Source organism: Molothrus aeneus, chromosome 13 (genome assembly GCF_037042795.1).
Source record: "Molothrus aeneus isolate 106 chromosome 13, BPBGC_Maene_1.0, whole genome shotgun sequence".
Classification (NCBI taxonomy): Eukaryota; Metazoa; Chordata; class Aves; order Passeriformes; family Icteridae; genus Molothrus; species Molothrus aeneus.
The window spans coordinates 18,389,028-18,413,235 of NC_089658.1; the positions used below are offsets into that span (position 1 = coordinate 18,389,028).

Consider the following 24,208-nt stretch of genomic DNA (forward strand, 5'->3'; position numbering starts at 1 on the left):
GTCCTACACAACCAATTTAAGAGTTCAGATTATTTCCTACTTGGAAAAGCTCAGCTAAGGTCCTGAAGAAAGCAACTGATTGTGTGCTTGCCATAATTCAGTGGTTTCAGAATTCTGCAATGAGTCAGTACCACAGTTTACATGATCCACCGTGAAATACAGATAGGCCTTTTCAGTTAATAAAAACAGAAAAAGAAGCCCAGAAAAGCCCAATTCCCTTATCACATGGATGCCAGGCATTGGAAATTGCCTATCAGCATTAATTTAAGCCTGAGCATTGATTAAAGTGTATACTGTAAACTCAGTGGATGGAGGCAATTGTTAAATGTCTTTCTGCAGGTCATTTCACAGCTGGCAGGTGAGAGTTAATATAATGATCAGTAATAAAAGATTAATGTGTGATGCAAGCCAGGAAAAACTGCAATGAACACAGGCAGTATATAAGAAGGGCATTAGTTTTGCAGCTTCAGATTATCACGTTTTACTAAAAATAAATGAACACAGCAAAGGGCCTGGCTGGTGATTTAATTCCAGCAGGCACCAATGCAGCTGCTGGTTGCAAATCCGAGTTGAGGAGTTCATACGAGACCCACAGTGAGAGGAGTTTGGGACAAAGAGGGAAAGAATCTGGAGAGGCGCCAGAGAGAGAGAGAGAGAGAGCCCTGCTGCTCTCAGGGGGTTCAGCTGCAAAGGAAAGAGCCAGCAAAGAATGGGAACAGTGGGGCTGGAACACTCTCAGCAAATGAAATGCAAGGAGGAACAATGAAGCTCCTCATGTCCCCACTGCTGCACAGACCCTGAGTGAGCAGGAGAGCTCTGAGCTCCACGGGGTGAATTCTTAGTCAATAGTGCACTGTATCATTCTATATTTATAGAGGATGAAGCATTACCTAGCAGGGAGAAAAGCATCTGGAAATGAAATATTGACGACCTAATCCATTTACATAATTAGCCTTTTTCTACTAACAATTTAACCAACTTATTTATTTGGAGATCAAGCAGCTACCGCTAATGAATTTTATACAAAGAATACTAATAATGACTCCTCTGGAACATGAGAATAATCACAGCAGGAATTAGCTCTCTACTTAAACATCTTTCCTTTGCAACATATCAATCTAATGTGTCCATAGCACCATTAACAACCAGATACATTGTTCAATTAAATTACAAAATGAGCTGCTAAGCCCTAGTTATGTTTCTTGTTTAATTTACATTGCTTTCTGCCTATCTGGGGAGATTCGGATTATAATATCCACTGAACTTTAATATGTACCATAATTATTTGGGTTGGGATAGGATAATATGGCTGTCACCTGTAGAATTAATGGAAGCAATTTCACAAAATATTAAACAGAAGACAGCATGCTTAAGAGATGAACTTAGTACATACTCCTACATTTCTCCCCACAATTTTATTTTTTTAAGAAATAATACTGCGAAGTTTTTTAGGCTGTCCTCTTTGTTTTGGAACAATGACCACGTTTATGTAGCACAGACAAATATGAAAAGCCAAAATGCACTAACCTGGAGATAAGAGATACAAGTACAAACACGACAACAGGAGAGTAAATCTGCCCATATAGTTCTAATAAATGTGAGATTTATTCTGTTAAGATTCAATCTTTCGATTTAAGGGCAATATGGAAAACAAAGCTAAACCAGCATGTTCACTTTTCCTGTGAGCCACTCAATTCTGAAACACTCCATTCTCAGCTTCTAACTGTGCCTCTGCTATTATTCCTTTCCAGTTTGTAAAACACACATTTCCATGACAGATCCAGTCATTTCAGTGAACACAAAGCATCCTGCAGTTATTAACAGTGCTGCCAATTTCCTAGAGATTTAGTGCAGTGCCACCCTTGGAAAACAGGTAGGGAACAAAAGTGTGGCAATTACACTCACACAGACCTTTATGACCATTTCATCTGCACAGATATTTATCTAACTGTGTGTTATTATCTTCTGCACATGATGATGAACTGGAGCATTATATAGTACTTACTGACAATTTTAAGATGATAGTAGGTAAAATGTATTTATGTCTTTATTGCTGTTATTCGCAGTATCTGTCATTATTGATATTTTTTTCAATGCCTTGTAAAATGTTAAAGCAGGCAGTGTTTTGTTGTGTAGCAGATTTTCCTGCTCTCCTTTTTGCTGTGACACTGCAACAGCTGCAGGAGATGCAGAGGGTAAAACAGACTCTGAGCTAAGCTGGAGCTGCCTGGTCTGTCCCATTGTCCCTGTGGTGTGAACACAAAACCAAGGACAGACACTCAGACTCTTTAAAGATCTTGTCCCTCACAGAACTCAGTGGGCCCCCAGGCAGGTGAGGCAGGTGTGTGCTCAGAACAAACCAGTACAGCCAGTACAAACCAGGGCTGCCCAGTCCCGAGGAGCAGCACAACTGCAGCTGGACACAACACACCTGAGGTTTCCCCTCCCTTATGGAAGGAGGATTAAAGGCTGAGAGATGAACATGCTTTGATTTTGCAGGAACCTGTTGGAAAGGTGGGAATTTCTAGGCTAATCCAATTTTACCATGCTGCAGCAGAGCTTTCCTAACTGCCTGTTTACCTTTTCAATCCTCTTCTCATTCATCCTTTCACACACCTGCATTTCTGCTCTCCTGCCTCTCCTCTCAGTATCTTTTACTTCCCTGCTCTGGGATGGGGAAGGTGAGCCATTCCCAAGGGTTTTGCTTGGATGCAGGTCCAGAATGTGACCTTCCCTCACTTCTTTTCCACTTCTCCCAACTGATTCTGCCTTATTTTTTTTTACTGTCTCTCTTCCCAAGTTACGTCTCTCTTTAGAGTCTGAATGTCTCTCACTTTTCTCCAAGTACAGACCTCATGAGTCCACACTCCCTTTGCTCAAGGACAAGCCCTGTGAGCTCCTGCCAAGTCTTCCCTAAGGTGCCTCCTCTGCCCAGTCTCTCCCTGTGCTGCCTCCTCCAGCCCCTCTCTGAGGGCAATCAGCAGTAAAATCCTCTTCCCATGTCCTTTCCTCATCCCCAACAGGATGCAGGCTGCTGGCTGGGAGCTCCCAACAGCTCCAACACTTGATTGCATTGATCCATCCACAGCCAGGAATCCATCAGGGTGGGCAACAACCAAATGAAGAGAGCAAGAGAGGCTCTGTGAGCCTCCCCCAGCATGGCCAGCACTGGGAGCAGCTTGGAATTCAAGTGTGGTCCCCACTGTAAAGGCCCAGGCTGCACAGCTGCCTCCTTCAGTCTCCACAAAGAGAAAGAGAAACAGGAATGATATGGTACCACGTGTCTGGAAACAGTCTCCAGATGGAGAATGGGGAAGAGAGGCACATTGATGTCTTCTCCTCTAAATTACTTGGAAAAAATTAGTATTTCCTCCCTATTCAACCCCATGCAAATCCTGACATAAACTCCAGAGCCCCCTCCAATTATAACTGTCCATAAAATGGAAACAGGGAAGCTCCACGTGCAATGGGAAGGAGCAGCTTTCTGACCCTCCCACAGGGCTGAGGGTTGGATGCTTGTGCTCCAACAGCCTGCTGATTATTCAGTGAGGGCAGAGATGAGAAAGTCCAGTGAGCTTTGTTGCATAAAAATGTAATTGTAGCATATGTCAGTATACAGCTAATAAAAAAGGGAATATAGAGGAGAAAGTGCTTTAGCACAACATCCACGGGTGAGCTGTGCACCTCTGCAAACCCTGGTGCCACAGGTCCTGTGCAAAGTGCTCCTGGGAGCTGCTTTAAGTGCACTCCCCAACCTTTGCTAGCCAGGATTAGCTGCAGGCTAAGCCAGCACGTGCTGCAATCCCTCATTGACTTTGCTGTGCAGTCATTTTGCTGAATCCATGACACCTTGGTAAAACAATATTATCATCTGCTCTGATCGATTCATGGGTGAAGGCTCTCCTTTATAAATTTTGAGGATTTATCACCTTTTGCTGGTGGCTGAGATGGATCAGTGCTACAGCAGCACAGAAGAATGAAGGAGACATTAAACTGCAGCATTGCTTACTCTTGAGGATATTAATTTGTATAAAGATACTTCATTTACATATCTTGTAAACATGTAATGCTCTCTATTAAATTTATCACTGTAAATATCTAAATTAAATTTAATCCATTAAATTTTAAAAGTTATATTAAAAACCTCTGTAAATGGAGAGCATTGCCAATAAAAAGTAATAACATTGCCACATTTATATTGCTTGAAGTGCTTCAGAAGGATGAACCTAATTGGAGCAATAGAAACATAACACCATTTTTCAGGGAGGAAGATTGTCCTAGAAGGGATATAAATATTGACAGTCCATGGTTAAAATGAAAGGCTTTGGGGGTTGATTTTTACCTGTCTCCTATATAGCCAGCTGTACACAGGCATTTTCCTGTCACGGGGTCACAGTGCCCTCCGTTGTGGCATGGACAGTCCTGGCTGCAGTTAATTCCAAAGGTTCCAGGAGGACAAGGCTGTGCACACACCAGCCCCTGGTAAGGTTGTAGAAAGAGCAATATTTCAGTCAACATTCATAATGCAATAAATTTCTCGATGCAGCTTGGAATTTTATTGTCCTTGCTAAAACTAGATGTAAGTGTAGCAGCAATATTTTATCTGCATAAGATGTGCTAACAACAGTCTGAAAACTCTGCTACCACAGTAAATGCCTGCCTGGCCTGACTCCAGAAGGGATTTTTCTCACCACTGCACACTCAGGGATAATTCTCTTCCTTGGATCTCCCCCACAAACTGCAGCTGGGCTTGCACTGCCCCTTGAACAGCCACACCAAGATGGGGGAGAAGTTGAAGGCAACCAGAGAAGTCTACAAGGCTGCTTTGTGCTCCTGGGGTTTTTGTGAAATGGAGAGTCTGAAAAGCTGCACAGAGAAGGTTTGGGAAGGAAGGGATTGTTGGGAGGTTTGGAGAAGGAAGGGATTGTTGGGAGGTTTGGGGAAGGAAGGGATTGTTGGGAGGTTTGGAGAAGGAAGGGATTGTTGGGAGGTTTGGAGAAGGAAGGGATTGTTGGGAGGTTTGCTCTGGGAGGGTATAGCTGTGCTGGTTTTGATGGTCTGTGACAATCTCTCCTGTTCAGCCAGTCTCATTCATCCAACCCAACTGGAGGCTGGAGATTCCTCTACTGCCCTTCACACCCTTCACTCTGCTCCCTCTGCTCTCTCCAGCCACACATCCATCTCTCAAAGCAGCACAGAATGGATCTGCCAGAGCTTTGGGAAAGCCACAGGAATTTTGCAGTGGAATATCTACCTAATCCCTAAACAGTGACAGGATGCAGCATCCAGCATCCTCCCAGCTCTTTATCCCCAGCCTTGGAGCCACATCTCAGTCCCTGACCTGCCTCAACTCCACATCCCATTGTATGCTCCCAGTCCTCTGCTCTCCTGCCTCTTTATTCCAGTCTATTCCAAATCCATCCTTTCAATCCTCTCCTCCACCCAGACCCAAATTCTCATCTCTGTTTCCTCCTTCCCCTCCCTGCTCACCCAGCCCTGGGAGTGCAGCAAAGCCAGACTGTCCCTGCTGTGCCCCTGGCACTGCTCACAAGCAAAGCAGCTCCCAGGTAATCCCTGCTCCAGCTGCTCAGCCCCAGGGCAGCGAATGCTCACCCTTGTGTGGGGCCATGTCTTTGGAAAATTTACCTGCCAGTCTCAGGTGGTTTCCCCCCAGGTATCCCATAATGTCTCTGCCAAGTATCAAGGCCTTACAAGGATTTCCCCAGACTTTCTTAGAAGTTGTATGAATGTTTTTCTCCCTGTGAGCAAATATAAAGCCTGAGGCTGGCATCCAACTGAGGAACTTCAGCCAAAACAAGTCTGGCAGTGCTGGGATCTGAAGTTGTGGTCCTATAATGGAAAATGTTTGGCATCTGCAGCAAGTGGTGCTGCTGCCAGTGCCACCACAGTGCCCAGCGTGAGACAGAAACAGTGTCTGGCCACAGGATTATTTGGGTTTAATTTCTCTGTTTCCCTAAGCAAGCCCTGGGGCCTCTGGGTTTTGAACAAAGCACGTTATCAGGCACAACTTATTCACAGTAAAAACCAGGAATATAAGGGCTGCCTTCACTCCCTGGGGCTTGGGAAGTTTAGCTGCATCAACAGCCCCAAAGTGAAGAGGCTGCTTTTCAATGTCACCATAAAACAGATACTTTGAGCCTTTCCCAACCAGGGCTATGTGGCTCCTTGGCTGTAAAACAGACAGGTTGGCCTCAGTTCAAGAACTTTCAGATTACAGAGTTAAAAACTGGTGTCTCTGGACTTGAGTAATACACAACACTATATATCTGAAAACCTAAGTGTCCATTTATCTTGATAATAAATACTTTCTCCCTTCATGTCTCAAAAGGAACAGGATTTCTATCAACAAATGATGAGAAAGCAATACTCTGGGATGCATCCCCCTGGAGCCAAGAGAATCTTTAGCTGTACTTTCTGCATTAATATGTACTAAGGGAATTCAAAACATCCCTCTCTAGAGGATCAAATGTCAGACCAACATTTCCTGCTGCTTATACATCTAATCAGCAAAGTTCACCCCATCAGCACCTTTTTAAGGCCCTGATCTCATCAGCTTCTGCTTTTGACATTGTTTCCTGTATTTTGTAGGACAGAAAAGATTTTTTTCCTTCTCTATTTTTGCAGACACCCCCACATTTAAAATCCACAACAGAAAGAAAAATAGACAAAAATACAAATGTTGCTGCACAATGGCCAGAATCAATAGGAGAGAAGTGATGAGCAGAATGTGCTGTATTTCCACAGCCCCACCATGCCTTGGGAAGGGGGTCTGGGGCCAAACAGGGGGAGTTGCCAGTGACAAATGTTCTGTCACATCAGGAAATATTGCTGCTTTCCTGAGCACAGAGATCTAGTCCTTCAAAAGGGCTTCTGAGAAGCGTTGTAAATGCTAAATTAACTTCTCTCCCCACTTCCTGAGAGCGCTTGGAGAATTTAATATTGCAAATGAGAAAGATGTATAGAATTAAACCTGTAAATTGTTAATGAGGCCCTAAAGCAGCCACCCACTAAACTCCACAGCCACAAAGGCACAGAAGTGGAAAAAGCCCAACGTGGTGGGATGCTGGGAGCCATGTTCTGTTGACTGTTCAACAATAGAGGCTGTTGGCCACCATCCTCCTGGTGAGGAACCCATGGGGCAGTAAAGTCCCACAGGACACCATCCAAGGAACTCCTGCTGCTGGGAGATTCAGCACTGGTGGGAGGAAAGAAATTACAGGTCATAAAAGAACCAGGCTTTGAAGATGGCAGATCCAAGGAAGAACCTCAGAACCCCAGAACTTCTTCCTTTTAAAGTCAATGCCTTCCCTTCCCCATCCCACCAAACCCCAAGGGAGCTGAGCTCCTGTTAATAAGCCAACCTAGGAAAGGATAAAAGTTGCAGTTCATCCAGCAGCAATAAAGTCCAAGTGGATTTGCACTTGTATAAATCTAGGGAGAATTCTCTCCTTCCAAAATGATGGTATATTCAATATATATGTGTGCAGTCTCAAGCCTCAAAATCAGCAAGTAAAATTCCTGGTGTCACACAAACCCGTGGTGTGAAATAAAATGAATGCTGTCTAGCAATCCCATCTCGCCTGCTCCTTTACAGCCCCCTCATGTCTCACTTCCCAAACCCTTCCAACCACCAAGAGTTAAAAATATAGCATGAAAACACACTTGTTATCCTCTCTGTACACTGAATTACAGCTTTTCATTAAAACCCTGGAGAGACCCTTTATACTTAAAATCTCAACATTTACAAGCTGAGTGCTTTTACTTATAATTTCAGTTTCATTCTGCAGAATACTTGATCTTTCTCTTCCATTTTCAGTTATGCTTGTTTCAAACATCAATTGTTAACTCTAGGGTTCCTCCAGGGACAGAGCAGCCAACACAGTTTTCAGAAAAGTCTCTCTGGGCTCCTAGAAATGCATAAAAGAACTCCAGGCTGTAAGGAATTGGGCAGGACTGGGCCAGAATACAACCACAGCTGCTGTGCAGTGCTCTGGTTCTTCTTAGGGTCTGTGCTGCATCCTAAAAGACATCTAAAAATTCCTGTTCTATTCTGCTATTCTTATTTGTTTAGTGATGTTTTAACTTTGAAAAAGAGGAGAAAGCTCCTGATAAAATACAAGTAAGGAAGAATACAGCAAAACACCTTAGATCCTGAGAAATCTTGGCATGCAGGAGAAGAGATGAAAAAAGTAATATTTTTATGTGAATCACTTCATTGATCATTTCTTAGGGGGGTAGTGCCAGAATGGACTGATAGGCCCTCAGAAATATGTGAATTGTTTTCCTAATGCTCCAGCACTCAAGGAAAGAATCTTTCCTTTGCCACCACTGCTTGCCAGGTGAGGGCAAGGGGCCATATTCATACTTCTGACAAGTTTTGCCTTTGTCATTTGAAATGGAATAACCTCATCACCACCCTTGCCATGATGGGTGGTGTTAGAGAGATTCCAGCTCTCTAGTTAGAGATATTTACCACCAAAAATTAAGGACAGCAATGCTGTCGTACAGAACATTGTTGCTGATGTACTGCAGCATCTCATAGCTGGTGCTTTTGAACTCAAAGCAGTTGATATATATGTATAAATGGAAATATATATGTATAAATGGATATATAAGTATAAATGGAAAGGATATAAACCTCTCTCAGCTTTTGTATGTTTGAACAGGTAGAGAGTCCCCATCACAATTCACAGTTGTGGGATGATCTGCAGGGCTTTCCATGTAAAAATAAAAAATTCAGAGTACTTGCATGCTTTAAAATCCAGCAAATTTGCCAAGAGACTAATTGTCAGATAGAGGAAAAATGCCAGGAAGTTTAGTACAGCTAAATGGGATGAAGGCCTGTGAGACTTGGCGTGCCCCAAGAGAGTTCATTATTACATTATTGATAAAGTTGAGGACTTTGAAAATGCTTGGCATTGCTTTCCTGACACAGAGGATTAAAGGTTAGGGCAGCTGTCTCTCTGCAGTGCAAGCCCTGACACAAGCAAATCTCTGGCAATCAATGGCAGTGGTGCCTGGGCAAGGACAGGACACTGAACTGTGCCCTGGGCTCAGCTCTGCTGCCTGCCTGAGCCTTGCATTCCCCCTGGCTTCCCCCTCTCCCCTGAAGGGGGGAGAAGCCCCCTGTGCCTCTGACAGTGCTGAGCTGGGCTTTGAGCTTTCTGTCCTGTGTCAGGGTACTGTGTACAAGGCTGCAGGGAATATTCCAAGGAACTGGAACTCACAGACAACCCTCTTGTCTTGTGGCATGCTGTTGTTTTTAAACTCTGTGATGGCACCTACCAGTCAGAGAATCCCAGAACCACCAAGGCTGGAAAAGTCCCCCAAGATGATCAAGTCCAAACATTCCCCCTGCACTGCCAAGGCCATCACTAACCCCTGTCCCCAGGTGCCACACCCACATGTTTCTGGACACTTCCAGGGAAGGTGGCAGGTCCCAAAGTGGTGGCCTGTCTGTGCAGGTGCTGTGCACACCCAGCAAATGTGGTTCCAGTTTGGGAATTGCTAGAGCCTGGCTGGCACACATCAGCTGAGCCAGTGAACAGTGAACACGCAGCTCCAGCCCCTGGGTGAGGAGCAGCAGTACCCACCATCCATCCAGCAGGACAGGAGCACTCCCCAGTGATGTGGTGACAAACGCCCCCGTTCTGGCAGGGGCAGCGCAGCTCGCACTGCGCTCCGTGGCTGCCGGGGGGACACCGCTCCTCGCAGCTGTGGGGAGAGAACAGAAAACAGAGATCAGCTTGCAGAGCTCGCAGGGAACAGCAAATGAGCAAAACACAAACACAGCTCATCATGGGAGTGCTCATGCAAATGATGAACCCTCAGTAAGGCTCAGCTGGCACTGCCAATTAGCTGAGAGTCCTTTTATTTCTGCTGGGGTTGTTTATGTGCCATGGATCCAGCCCTGTAAGGCTGATGCATGTGTGTAACCTTTCTGCATGTACCAAATCCCACCCATCTCCACAGGACAACCCATAACCATTAAAATAGCCCAGGAAAATATGAGTTGCAGGATGAAGCCTTCAATATGAATTATATGACATGGCAATAAAAGAAGCTGCAAACAGAATAAAAGGACGGGATTAAAACGCTTGAAATTCCTCCAGTCACTACTGAGTGTTAACATTTGCAGTGTATAATGGACTGGCAAGGACTCAACATCATTTAAAGGCTATTTAAGTTCACTGAGTCTCTCTCAGTACTTGTGGGGGGCAATTTTGGGTGTAATCCCTGCAAAACCCAGGGTCTCCTACATCTGCACATCAGAGCTTTCAGCACCGAGGTTCTGAAACGACAGGATGCTGTCCCCCAGCTGGCTGTCCTCTGATGAGAATGTCCCTACAACATCAGGGGCTGGCCCTGCTGGGAACTGACCCCTGATGTCAAGGGGAGCACCCCAAGAGTAAGTGGAGTCCTTAGCAGTGAGTGCTTCCACGTCTGAGGTCACAAGTCTAGGAGGAAATCAGGTACTAAATAAAATATTCACAAGGCCTATCACTTATTTATGAGGGTTAACTCTGTCCTTATTTTTTACCTTCCCCTTCATGCAGGTCAACAAATAATAATAGACTGCAAAAGTATTAACTCACCTACAATAGATCTCCCACCAAATTCAGTGACTAAATTCTCTTTTCCCCTTAAATAATTCTGAAAAACATAATTACTTCTGAAGCTACTGAAAGATCTCTAATGAGAACTGATGTTACACTGTGGGCAATTTTAAACAAGAAACTATTGCTTGCTGTCCTAAAATTAATATGCAGATTTTGTGAATCCTACTGGTAAACTTTCCGTGTGGTGGATGGGGATTTAGCTACATGATTCTCGTTAAAGTTAATAGGAGTCACACCGCTAAATCCTTGCTCTCTGTGCTTAAAATTTACCCCCTAGATACTAAGCTGATATAGTTAACAGCAATGCTTTCTCAGTTAGATTGAAAGTCAAATAAATTGGGGATGGAAAAGTCCCATTTGATGCTGCACTGGACTGCTAATGAGGGGAGAGTCCAACTGCTTATCAAAACTCCACTGTAATTTGGATTGTATTCACATTCTGGAATTAGGAACAGGTAGAGTTGTTGCACAAGTTGGAACATATAAATTATTTTTAAGCTTATTTTAGCACTATATTTTATTTTAACAGCATGGAATCATAGAACTCCAGCATGGTTTGGGCTGGAGGAGACACTGAAGCCAGATCCAACTCCCTGCCATGGGTCGACAACTTCCACTATCCCAGAATGCTCCAAGCCCCATCCAACCTGGCCTTGGACACCTCCAGGGCAGCCACAGCTTCTCTGGGCACCCTGTGCCAGAACCTCCCCACCCTCACAGGGAACAATTCCTTTACAATATCCCATTTATCCCTGTTTAAGGCCATCACCCTTTGTTCTATCACTTTGTCCCAAGTCCCTCTCCAGGTCTCTTTGAAGGCTGCCTTCAGGGACACAGGTATAACCAGCAGCAAGAACAGAGGTTCTCTGAAATCCCGTTCCCTGGTTTCTCCAAAGGCCAGTGTATAACAGGGTGTAAACTCAGCCAACTCCTCCTCGCGTTAAACGCGTCTGACCCACGCCAGTTCAAGGCAGTCCCGGCGCGCTCCTGCCGCACTTACAACACGCCGGTGTAGCCGGGCGCGCAGTGGCACTCTCCGGTCTGGTGGTCGCAGGTGGCGCCGTGGTGGCACTGGCACTGGAAGTGGCAGCCCTTGCCGTAGGTGCCCGGCTCGCAGAGCTCCTCGCAGCGCCAGCCGCGGAAGCCGTCGGCGCACACGCAGGCGCCCGTGATGGGGTTGCAGAGCGCTTCGTTCTGGCACTGGCAGCGGTTGCTGCAGTGGGGCCCCCAGTGCTCGCTGTCACAGCCTGCGAACGCACACGGAGTTACCCACGGGGCACACGGGGCTGCCTCACCCCACAGCCCCGTGTGCACCTCGGCCAGAGCCTTCCAAAGGAGCCCCCGCTCCCAAATTGCCCCCTTGACCCGGCTTTAACATCTGCCCGCCCCCGCCCCAGCTTCAGCATCTGCCCCCCGCCCCAGCTTCAGCATCTGCCCCCCAGAGCCAGGTTCAGCATCCCCACCCCAGAGCCAGGTTCAGCATCTTCCCCCCAGAGCCAGGTTCAGCATCCCCACCCCAGAGCCAGGTTCAGCATCTTCCCCCCAGAGCCAGCTTTAGGGTGCAAGGACACAATGGCACCACTGCTATACCTAAAGTTGAGGACTTGTTTAACACCTTATTGGATCAGGCCTGAAATCTTTTAATATCCTGTTTCTTAGTGCTTTTAGATTGCTGGAAGGAATGAATTTATAGTGGAATTAGATGCAGAGGGTCACATCCTGCCTGCAGTGCACTTACAGGTGGTGCTGCCAAGCAAATCCTGTCGATTTAATAATGTCATCAAATATTGTGTCTTTGTTATGTTCCCATAAGATAACATACAAGATAATCTAAAGAAAGCTTTCTCCTTGGTGTTGTTTTCTGAATTATTTATTTATTTATTTACCTTTGTTGTCTGGACTAAGTAGATGGGAGGAAATAAAATAACACTGGAGACAGGACGTCCTGAGGCTGCCCAGGCTCAGGGATGAAGGTATGGAGTGAATGTATCAGGTAATTCCTGTGCTAGTAACAGCAACACAGAAGGACCTCAAACCCTCTGGCCGCTGACATGGAGGAGGTTCCATATGGAATGCAGTAAGGCACAGGGAAAAAACCCTTGTGACAATCCTGCCTGATCCCTTCTCTTTGGAAGAGCACGTGGAGGATGGGAGAGGGAAGTCAGCCCTACAGGAACAGTTTTTCCTGATTTGCTCTTGAAACAGCACCTGTACAACACCTCTTTGAGCTGCATGCACTGAACAGAGCTCAAGCAGGCACCTGAGGTCCACGTTTCCTCAGCAAAAAGTCTGCAGGAAAACAAGGATTTCTTCAGCAGCCCTACCCTCCACTTAGCAGCCTTTCGCCATAGCTGTGGCAAGGATGAAGAAAATCCTCCTCCTATTCAGAACAGGCTACTGGGAAGGACACAGCTACTGATGGCTTTCCAGGCACAGCTGGCTGTGCTCAGAGCTGGTTTCAATTTCACCACCAACCCTCCTGCGAGTGGTGTAAATCCCACTGCCAGGCAGGAGAGGAGAGTGGAAACCCAGCAACGGGGCTGTCTTCACAAACTCTTTTGTTTGCAAACATGGAAACTAATCCCAGGTGACACAGGCTGTTTCTCAGCCCTGGATCTGTTTCCAGGATTAGCGAGGTAAATGCAAAGCTCACTTAAGCCTGGTGCTTTTGTCCTAGAAATTACGTAGCCCTCTCCTTCTACAGTACTTGGCTATAAACCCACGCTGGAAAACAGCTTATATCCAATCATTTTGGCAATATTTTTATTAATTATCCCTCATTTTGGGAAGGAGGGTACTCATTGGTCAGTGTGAGGATATGCAGCAGAAAAAGAAGGCAGCTCTTAGTTAATTTGCACCGCTGATTACCAGTTTACAAATTCGTGTTTCGTGAGCAAGTGTTAAAAGAAGAAGTAAACCCCCAGAAGACAATTCCCAGGTCTCCAAAAGATCTGCAGGGTGTTAGGGGATGCAGGTGCAGAGGTTGCATGTCCTGCAGGGAGCAGAGCACACCATGTCCCCCTGTGCACGATCCCACTCATGCCTCATCCCAAATCCTTTATTGCTTTGCCTCACTTCCCCCCAGCTGTAAACAGGGATGATAGCTCCTCTCTATCACCACTGGGAGCCAAGCAAACAAAATCTTACTCTTTATAAGACTTAAATTATTACTGAGAATCTGTGGGAAGAGATGATCTATCTTTATTTCACATAGACACTTGCTAAGGCTGTGTGAGCCTTCTGGGGCAGGGAGCAAAGCTGCTGGAGCTGCTGGAGTTCCCCAGCAATTTCCATTCCAGAAACACTGATTTGTTTTCTGCACAACTTGAACATCAAGGGATGCAGTTCTGCACCTCCACAAAGGACACAAACCTGAACCACACAAGAACAGCTGATGTCCCTCAGCACAGGAAAGTGGAGTTCAGGGATCAAACTGCACCCTGTGTGCTCTGGGGATTGATTCCTGCCTTCCCACACCTCACATCAGAGCCCAAAATGCAGACTGTGGCTTCTTCTGAGCTGATACAGCTCCAGTTGCAATTAATTCCCCTAATATGAATAAGTAACACTCATTACAAGATATTATTCTATCCTTGCTCTTTCATGTCTCAGGTGGGTGCTCCAAGCATCTGATTTGTCTGCTGGGTTTGTGTTTTTCACTTTGAAAGGAAGTGAAGGAAAAAGAAAACCATTTGTAGGAAGGGAAAACTATTTCCCATCATTAGTTCAAGCATCTTGTTTCAACTGTACAGTGCCTGCCTCAAACACAGCTCCTTTTCTGTAAGTCCCTCCTGTTTGAACACTTATTTACGAGCAGTATTTGGTCACGTTTGCTTCCTCCCTGTAGCAAATTTTACCCCACAATCTCAGTAAAGGGAATTGAGTGAAATTCGTTAGCAATATGTCAGTGTAAAATTTGGTTAATGAAATTTCATCCTCACCTGATTTTTTACACTGCAGCAACCTCACATGAAAATAAGATCTTTGCTGCTCAAAGTTTATCAGTTGTTGTTGCTTTTTGTTCCCTTTTCTTTTAAGTCCCACATTGCAGTGACTCCAATGACTCCAATGACTGTGGAGTCATTTCATTGGAACATGGGGTGATATTTATATAATGATATAATGATAACTCTGAGATCTGCACTGTGGGCACTTCTGTACCTTTAGCAAGGTACATCTACAGGTAGATACAGGGATGATAAGCTGAAATCCAAGTACTTATTCATACAATTAACTCCACTGAGCTCAGCAGGCTCACTCAGGTGTGAGAGTAATTGAGTGTGTAACTGGCTACAGGACTGGGATCCAGTGGCTCCTGGTAGAGAATTATAAAACAGAAGAAACAAAGACTTCAGCAATCAAAAGGTATTTTTTTCTCTACACATGAGTGTAGCAAATCCTGGCTGGTGTGTGACAGTGACTCCAGGTTCTGGGACAGAGAGCAGAGCAGGTGCAGAGCCATGGGATCCTGCTGCACTTTGGGATCATCAGCAGGGTCTCCCATGAACAAGGAGAGACCATTTTAAACCCCATCCCCAGCCTAGCACAGTCTGATCCTGCTCTTGTTGATTGCCTCAGTGAGTTACTGTAATAGAGATAAATAATAACAGCAACAACATGTGAACAGAGAGCTGATTAAAGCTCACACGAGCGCTCTGCTGTAAATGCAGATGCCATTAAAAATGTCAAAATGATACAGAGACTTTAACCAGACCATCAATAAGGAAAGCAACCTGAGAGAGGTGATGTCAGGGAGGTACAAATGGTCCCCTTAGCTGCATGTGGGGATGTCAATACCGTGAGGGATGAGGCTGAAACGGCCCCTGTTCTCCTGGGAGATGCTACATTGAAGGGAACTGCCATATTTCAGGTACGTGCCACATTCCCTGGCAAACGTGCTAACTTCCTCACTTTTTCACCTTTGGAAATGTGGCTGGAGATGAGCTGTCACCAGTAAAAATGAATGTGGCTCTGTGAGGGATGAAGCTGGTGCCCAAGCACAACCACACTGGTGTGCACAGGGTGCTGTGACAGGAGAGGGATTCTCTCCTCAGAGGAGACTGCTCAGAGCAGCACCAAGGGTTTTCCTCCTATTGCCACTCCCACACTGAAACCTCAATTCCTTCCTGAAGTGAGGGCTAATTCCTGCAGGCTCTGCAAATAGAATCATCAAATCCTAGAATCCTTAAAGTTGGAAAAGACCTCCAAGATCACCAAGTCCAACTTTCAACTGAACAACCCCATGCCTACTAAACCATATCATGAAGTGCCTCATCTGCTTGTTTCTGAACCCTTCCAGGGATGGTGACTCCACCACTTCCCTGGGGAGCCTGTTCCAGTGCTTAACCACTCCTGCAGTGAAGAAATGCTCCTGCAGGAGCTATGCATGGCATCCTGTTGGCAGCTGTGTCCTGGTAAATACACATTGAGGACACAGGGGAAGTGCTGCTGTGCCCCCCAAGGGCTGCTTTTCCCTGTAGGGACGAGGAGGGAATTGCTGTGCTCTGGGTCAACAGGGACACCCAGCACCCGGTGCAGCAGCACAAGTCAGGCACAATGAAGCAAACACAGGAGTTCGAAAAGGTAACAGGTGAATAAAAGGACTCCCAAGGAAGGGGTGACATTTATGGAGTGACTTACCCCAACGAGAGAGAGTCAAAAGTGCAGTTCCAGAGCTTTTCCATCACTGCACACACACCATTAACATGAAAACAGAATCTTCTATCACAGCAGCACCACTACCTGTGGTCTCAAGGTCTGAGTTTATTCTGCTCTCAGCATCAGCCTCCCTGTGGCTCTTTTATAGCCAGGGCCAGTTCTGTATTGCAGGTCTGCAAAGTCAGTGGGATGCTCACAAACATCCTGCACAAGGCACAGCTGAAAATCCCACTGTCTGACTTCCTTGGCCCAAGGACTCGGGACCATATTGGGCTGATGGGGAACTTCAATTAATCCACACCTTAAAACAGCTTTCTACAAATTTGCTAAAGCACAGAACACGCTCATATTCAATAATCAACATTCTGGAATATTTCCAAATTCAGTTTGTAATGTTTAAATGAAATACTAACCCTTAAAAATGCAAACAGGAAATAAAATTAACTTATTAAATCTAGGAGGACATGGTTTAAGAGAGATTATTTTAGAATTTACTTTGAAATTAGAACTAGGTTCTCCTCTTAATGTAACTGTATTGTTGTAAAATGATTCTATGCATACAAATTGAGGTGAAATGTGGATTTAGCTCTGGGTGGGGTTTCTTTGTCTAATTCGGTTTTGGAATCAGATGGTTGACCCAGCCAACGCAAAGCAGGCAAAGAAACACCAAAAGGTAAAACATATTCCTGAACATAATGAAGGATAATTTAAAAGAATCAGTTAGGTTTTTATTCCCTGCCCTTTATTCAGCAGAATTACAGCCCTGTGTTGAGCTGGGTCTGCTCCCTGCACAAGCATGACTCCTTTTGGGACAGTTCAACACCTTTGCAAACAGAAGCCAAGCAATAGGTTTGGAACAAGGTCCATGAAGAGGGAATTCCCCTAGATGACACTTCCCAGCACTCTGTGTTGGCTCTGAGCAGAGCTGAGCCCCTCAAGTGACACCAACACACTGCAAAAGGCATGAGCCAGGTCACTGACACATCACCTGCTGATCTGCTTGATTCCGACCCAAAAAACCTCTGTCTCAAAATACTGATCTCCTTGGAATGTCTAACACACGTTAATAACACTCAAAATAACCCACATTTATAAAAGTGCCCTTCAAAAATGTTCATCCAAATGCTTAGAGATCGACATTGTAATTCCATCATTTCACCAGCTGGGACACCTTCCACTCTCCCAGCCCCAGGGGTGTGCTCAGCTGTCCCCAGTGAAAATTCACCGGTACTCAATCAGCCCATAAAAACTGCAATTTGCAGCTACTCAGTGCCACCCCTGGATAACTCATTACCTGCCTTCCTGGAAGATTCCAACCTTATGAAAAGCAATCTGAAATTAAAGACTTCAGGGCCTTAGCAGGACTCTTACAGTTTTTCCTGGGAGCAGGCACGGGCCACTGGCTGTTTAATCTCTGTGCAGTAAGTGGCCCACAGGGAGGGGCCAGCCCTGGGCTCTCAGTCCATCACCCACGTGTCAGGGTTTGCTCTGTCCCTGCTGACGAACCACCTGAACATCGGCCTGATGACACTTAAAGAGATTTTTCTTATTCTTCATTTGCTTTCATTTGGTTCCCCAAAGCAAACAGGGAGCATCCCGTGTAAATAAGACATTTGACTTATGGAGCCGGCGTCACAAAAATAAAATGTCAGATTAAAGGTTGGAAGGACAGCAGTAATTCAGTACTTGAGCCTATGAATTATGATATTTTCTTTAATTATGTGAGCACAGGGTACCCTGGCACTTGCTGACTTCTGAGCTTGTAGCTTTGCAGCCTTAAGGTTCCCAATCCTGGATTCCTTTTATCTCCAAAGCCAGACTTTCAGTCACAGCTCACACAATTATAATGAAGAAAATGGCAGTCTCAGTGTTTACCACTCTAAGACTGCCCAGAGAATGTATTTTGCATATGTAAATATGCATTTGTGTATCCACCCAAAAGGAAAACCCCTGAGGTTAATCTGAGGCTGGCAGGACTTGCAATCAGCCTCATCCTCCCAGTTTATGGATCAGTCTTCATCAGGTAGAAATGGAAAGCTGGGAAGGAAACATCAGCTGATTTTTCCCAAAATGAATAAATTATTACTCACAGGAAGAAATCAACCTCATTTTGTGTTTAGGGTTTTTTTTTTTCCCCCTTTCTTAAGGACAGGAGAACAGATTTTCATCCTTCAAAAAAGATTTTGCTGATTCTCCCTGAAGTTCCTGCTCTGAATCAGATACAGAACATGTGGCTGATTTTGGCCCTGATTTAATCTTGGATGATGATCTCATTAGTCACTGACTCTCTAACATGTGGTACCTAACTCAGGCTCAGCACTTTAGAGGCCCTGCAGTTTATTTAGTATCCTCTGAGGAAACATTTGCTTTCCAAAGTAATTCTTGTTTAAAGAACATTCCTCTGGTATTCTGTAGAATGCTTACGACGGTTACCTGAGGTTTGTCTTTTGGATAAATGAAAACAAAATCACTCCAAGTTAAAGAAAAGTCAAGTATTTGGATGTCAGCCTCATCAAATCCTGTAATGAACTCAATATATTTTGGAACCAGTAAAAAGGAAGAAACAACTTCTACTCCTGACAGATATTGAAGTGTGGCGCTTACAGAATTTCTACTAAGAGTTATTTTGACAGACGCTTCAAAAGAAGTGAAAATTAGAACATTAAAAAAACCTGAGAATATTTCCTATTTCTTTTTGTAGAAATTACTGCTCTGTTTAATGAGCCTTTAACTCTACTGACACTCTGGATCTTACAAGGAGTTTAAAATCATGAAACGCTTCATAAGGGAGCGACAACATTCTATACAACACTGGCAGCTTGTCTTTTCATTATAATTTTTGTGGAGAAGATGCTGCATTCTTTAAAATGTTGTGGTTTTTTTTTTTTAGTGTCATATTAATGGGAGGCAAAGTCTGTTCTTTAATTAGAATTTTACTGTGGTGAATTAAAAAATACATGGGCAGAGTATCAAGAGTCTAATAAAACTAAATGAAGATACTATCTTTCCTCTGTATGAAACCCAGCAGTCTTTGCTCTGGCAAAACTTCCATCAATACTTCATTATTATTGTCTAGGACAGGCTTGTAATAATAATATCTGCAAGTAACTTACTTCCAAATTCAGTCTTCCAACTGGGTAAAACATTCTCTCTCAACATCTGTAATGGACTTTAGATGTTTTCATTGACTGGGTAATGAAATTTTCTGGTAATGCCTCTGCACAGAAGTAAAATCAGTTTTGCCTGCAAGAAGGGGTAGAAATACACTGGATATGCCTAAAACACTGCAGGACAGGGTTAGGGAGGAGATGCAGCCTTCAAGAAGTTAGTGTTGGAGGGGCTCAGGGGTGGTGGCACCAGAGCTGCTCTGACCCTGCAGATTTGGAGCTGCTGACACAACAGCGGCGCCTGGTGCGTAAGAGCCACGAGCAATATCCATATGGGCTCCTTCCTACTCTAAATAATCTAAATAAACAACCAAGGCAGTTGTGGGAGCAGAAGCAAACCCCCCCTGGGTTCAGTAATTCCAGCTGACCTTGATGCAGTTTGGAGCAGACCCACAGGGACACTGGGAGCTGCAGGAGGCTGCCCAGGCTGGCTGCCCTTCAGCCACATCCTCCTCCAGGACAACTTCATGCTTCACCTGGGAATCCAGCACGTGGAAAGCAACTTGATCCAAACCCTGGTGTCACCTTTCCAGCCTGTGTGACTGCAGGGGATCCAGCAGGACCAGCCCTGCCCAGCCAAGCTCTGGGGATGTGCTCAGCTCCTTGTTTTTCACAGAGCACAAACCCAGCCTTGTCGAAGGTCACCCTGCTGATGTTTTGCCAGATAGGCAATATCTCTTTATTTGCAGTTAAAGCAGTGCTTAAAGGAGAAAAGCTTCTTGTCACTACAGCAAGGGGTAGAGGATGTTCCCTCTCCCTGTCCTTCCCATGCAGGGATGTGTCCCTTCTCTTGCAGCTGCTGAGCAGAGGGAGCAGAACTGAGACCTGGATTTGCTGAGCAGGATTGGCTGAGCACTGGGGAAAATCAAGACATGGATAAGGAAGAAATGCTGGATCCACCTCAGCAGCTGCAAATTGTACCATAAAGTTTCTCCTTCAGGGGGATGGATAAGCACATCCTTCATGCATAACATAACTCGCAGCCCTGACTCATCAGTCATTTTTAAGATGGTCAATAAGCAATTTATTTTATTGTGTTGATATTGAAACACAAAGTAAACACTGTGGATTGTGGGATTTGCTTTTATTTCCAATAGTGTAGTTGGAGAGTAAAAAGAACCACTTATTCTCTTTGCTACAATTCCCTCCTAATGACTAATCATAGAATCTCGAATGCTTTGGGTGGGAAGGGACCTTACAGAACTTGTTCCACCCCTGCCATGGCCAGGGACACCCTCCACTATCCCAGGGTGTTCCAAGCCCTGCCCAGCCTGGCTTTGGACACTCCCAGGGATCCAGGGGCAGCCCCAGCTTCTCTGGGCACCTGTGCCAGGGCCTGCCCACCCTCTCAGGGCAGAATTCCTTCCTACCATCTAAACAAAATCTCTCCTCTTTTAGTTTAAAACCCCTCCCCCTTGTCCTCTCACTGGGTCACCTGTGCCCTGCTCTTCAACTGAACAATATCAGCTTAAAGGATGTTCTGCCCCAGCAACTGAATCTAGGAAAAATCTTACCTTTTCTAGTGTGAATTCTGTTACTTACAGACATTCAGAGAGAATTAGAGCAGCAGAAAGCCCAGTGGCCTTTGAAAAAGGGGTGTCTTTTATATCTAAAACAGTTCAAAGGCTTGCAAAAAGCTGTGTGCAGGTATCTACACCAGCTACTTGCTGTTCTCTTTTCTTCTGGGCATACTTGAACCTTCACATGGCTCTTTAATGTTACCTAATGTCTTCAAGATATCTTAAATACACTGCTGCCTTTCTCTTATAAACCATTAATAGTAATGTCCCTTTCAGGCACAGAAAAAGAAACAGTTTTTTAAAAAGTCTTGCCCTGTGTGACCCAGGAAAAACTGGAACGTTCACTCATCTAAACACATTGTGAGATTCAGCACAGTCTCTGCAAACCTTTCTGATATTTACCAACAGAAAATAGCAGGTCTGAAACTACTGGTGGAAAAAAAAGCACAAAAATACTGAAATATTAGAATATTACACTCTCTTTTCACATCACTCAGGCAGAGAGATGTGGGATGTGCTTTTAATAAAGAGATAATCATGAGGCAGACAAATACTGCATAGGTAAAATACCAGGAGCCAAAGCCAGCGTGTCCCTGGGTGTGTTGGGAAAGGCAGAGGACACAGAGCCCAGCATCAGGAGAAGTTTATGCCAGAAAATTTCCAGTGTCCCTAGAGCAGCTCCTTAGACTGCACCAGTGCTGCAGCTCTCCCGCACCACTTCTTTAGGATGCAAATGCTGAGAGAGCAGAGGAGCCTCAGCAAGCAAAGCACCAGCTCCAAGTGCTGGGCAGAACATTCAGGCACCTCTGCCTGTGTCCCTTCAGCTTCCTCTGCCCACCAGTGGGGCTTGGGGTTCCTTCTGGAGAGCCAGGCAGGAGGAGAAAGTCTTGTCTCCTAAATTATTGAGATTGGATGTCTAAACCTTGATATTTTATTTTGACTTCCCAACATGTTTCAATGTTGTTCACAGAAGCGTAAATTAATGCCAATTTCTAAAGCAGAAGTTGCTCTAAACTGGGAAGTGAAACTTTTTTGTTATGATGTTAAAAACAGACAATTCTTAAACTGTTTTACATTCTGAAAAACAGGCTGATCAAAACTGTTCATGCTCACAATCAGTTAGGGGTGTAGTGAGCTGAAATGTTTTGACAAAATCCCAGCCATATGGAAGCCGGTGCTTCGGAACAGTTTCCCCATTGTGGATTCCTGCATTAAGCCATCAAGTGTCAGGCAGGCAGAAACACCAAATCATCACTCCACATGTATTTTCCTCATTGTTTACAAACAACCTGGTTGTGCCTGCAGCATTATCCATGGGTCAGCCTCACAGAAACCTGGACAATCCACACAGCAGCTCCACTTCCCAGGCTCAGGGTGTCCATTCTGCAGCCCAGGGAACTGTGGAACAGCTTCACCCCTGGATTAATTTAATTCTCTGGTTTTTTAGTGACAATTGCCACTGACAAGGAAAAAACAAAACAGACACACATGACTTCCTGTCTGGGTGGCAGCAGGGAAGTGAATGGGATTTTGCTGGAAGAGAGCACAGCACCTGTGCATTAAAGGTTTTAAATGCCAGACTCCCTTAAAGGTTCAGATCTCTGCATTCTCCTAGTGGCAGCAGAGAAATACCTTAAAAAAATCACAGGGAAAAAGAGGCTGTCTGATGAGACCATCACCTAAATTGTCCCTGGCCATGCTGCACAGTGCCATCAGCAGCACCTCGGGCTCACCCCAGTGCCCTTTGCAGCCGGGGAATTTCTTTCCATCATCTCTAATCATCTCTGATAAGGGCTGGCCTCTGTGGGTTAAGTGAGTGCCATCTGGAAAATGACACTGATTCCACAACTTTGCTGCTTCCTTGGCTAAGAAAGGTGCCCTGCTCCCTGCAGAGCCTCAGAGCAGAGCAAACACCAGACCCCCCAAATATCAAATAATCAATGAGCACAAGGAGGCACGAGCCCACAAGAGGAAGCACCCAGGGAAATGCTGATGTTCCTGATGTCTGTGGGATGGTGACTGTGTGCTGGGTGGTGATTTAGGAATGCTGCTGACACACATGCACAAATCTGATGACACAGGAAATTAGCATCCGTTCCTCTCCCCCTGCTTCAGAAGAATTACTAAATATAGCTCACTCTTTAAATATTAAGGATATCTGCAGAATGTTGTTGTTTTTGAAAGGGTTCTTTCCTGACTGGATTTTCCTCATCAGGCTTAGTAATCAAGTTGTTTTATTTGGAATGGATAATTATTCGTTGAGTGATTAATTATTCAGAGTACATTACTAAAGAAAATTCAAAGTATGCTGGTGTAATAAAAAAGTGACAATATGCAACTATTTGGGTTCTAAACTGTGCAATAAGATCAGAAGATGTAGGGTCTGTAGGTTTGCAAATGTGGTTTTGCACATTTAACAGAATTGCCTCCATCACCAGAGTCCCATGCAAACACTGATTAATTCTCAGGGTCTGTCTATGACCTGGGAAATGAATTTAATCACCATTTCATAGAAGGGAAACTGAGACAGTCAAATTACATTAAACTACAAAACTCCCCAGAAAGGAAGTGATAGCACTGAGATAGGACAGCTCCAAGATCTAAAGTGTCAATTTATGCTGTAAGTACCTTGTAGTATATTTTTTCACTACATTTATAGTCCTGTGCTGAATTAAACAGATAAAAAATGACTCTTTAATGTATACAGAGATCAATTAATTAAGTATTTCTTCTGTTTCTCATCAATAGCAGTGTTTAAAAAGTGGGAAGTTGATAAAAAGAGCATCCCTGGGATGCAAACTGCAGTGGGACACGGCTGGGGCAGGACTTGAACATCCTGGGCAAGGGACCCAGCCCCTCCCTCCTGCTCAGCCAGGGCTGGGACACTGAGTGACACTTCTGGGATTCTCCCTCCTGGTTTTCCAGGTCCCAGCTCCACCTCTCTCTCTAAGGAAATCTGGGATTCTCCAGGTTTGTTTCTCTCCATTTGCTCCCATCCCCATTAACCCTGACAGTACTTCTCACAGACCTGTGCTGATCTTCTCCCTCACTTGCTCTCTAACAAACCAAACCCAAGTTACACAATATTTGCTGCAAAATTTTCCATTGACTGTGCTGGGACCTGGTGGGTTTTGTTTCCCTGCTGATTGCCAGGGTTGCACAATTGGAATTTTTGCAAGGCAAGGGATCCAAAAGGCAGTAAAACTCCACAGACAGAGACTGC

At 44.9% G+C, this 24,208-nt stretch overlaps 1 protein-coding gene across 1 annotated transcript in view; it reads right to left on the reverse strand.

Moving 5' to 3' along the window:
• MEGF11 (multiple EGF like domains 11) overlaps window positions 1-24,208 on the reverse strand; it is a 196,115-nt gene that overhangs the window by 81,759 nt on the left and 90,148 nt on the right. The window contains exons 6-8 of the mRNA XM_066559110.1: window positions 11,641-11,887; window positions 9,615-9,735; window positions 4,343-4,479 (exon numbers count right to left, since the gene is read on the reverse strand). Of these exons, the coding sequence (XP_066415207.1) occupies window positions 4,343-4,479; window positions 9,615-9,735; window positions 11,641-11,887 (505 nt within the window). The remainder of the gene's footprint in view (window positions 1-4,342; window positions 4,480-9,614; window positions 9,736-11,640; window positions 11,888-24,208) is intronic.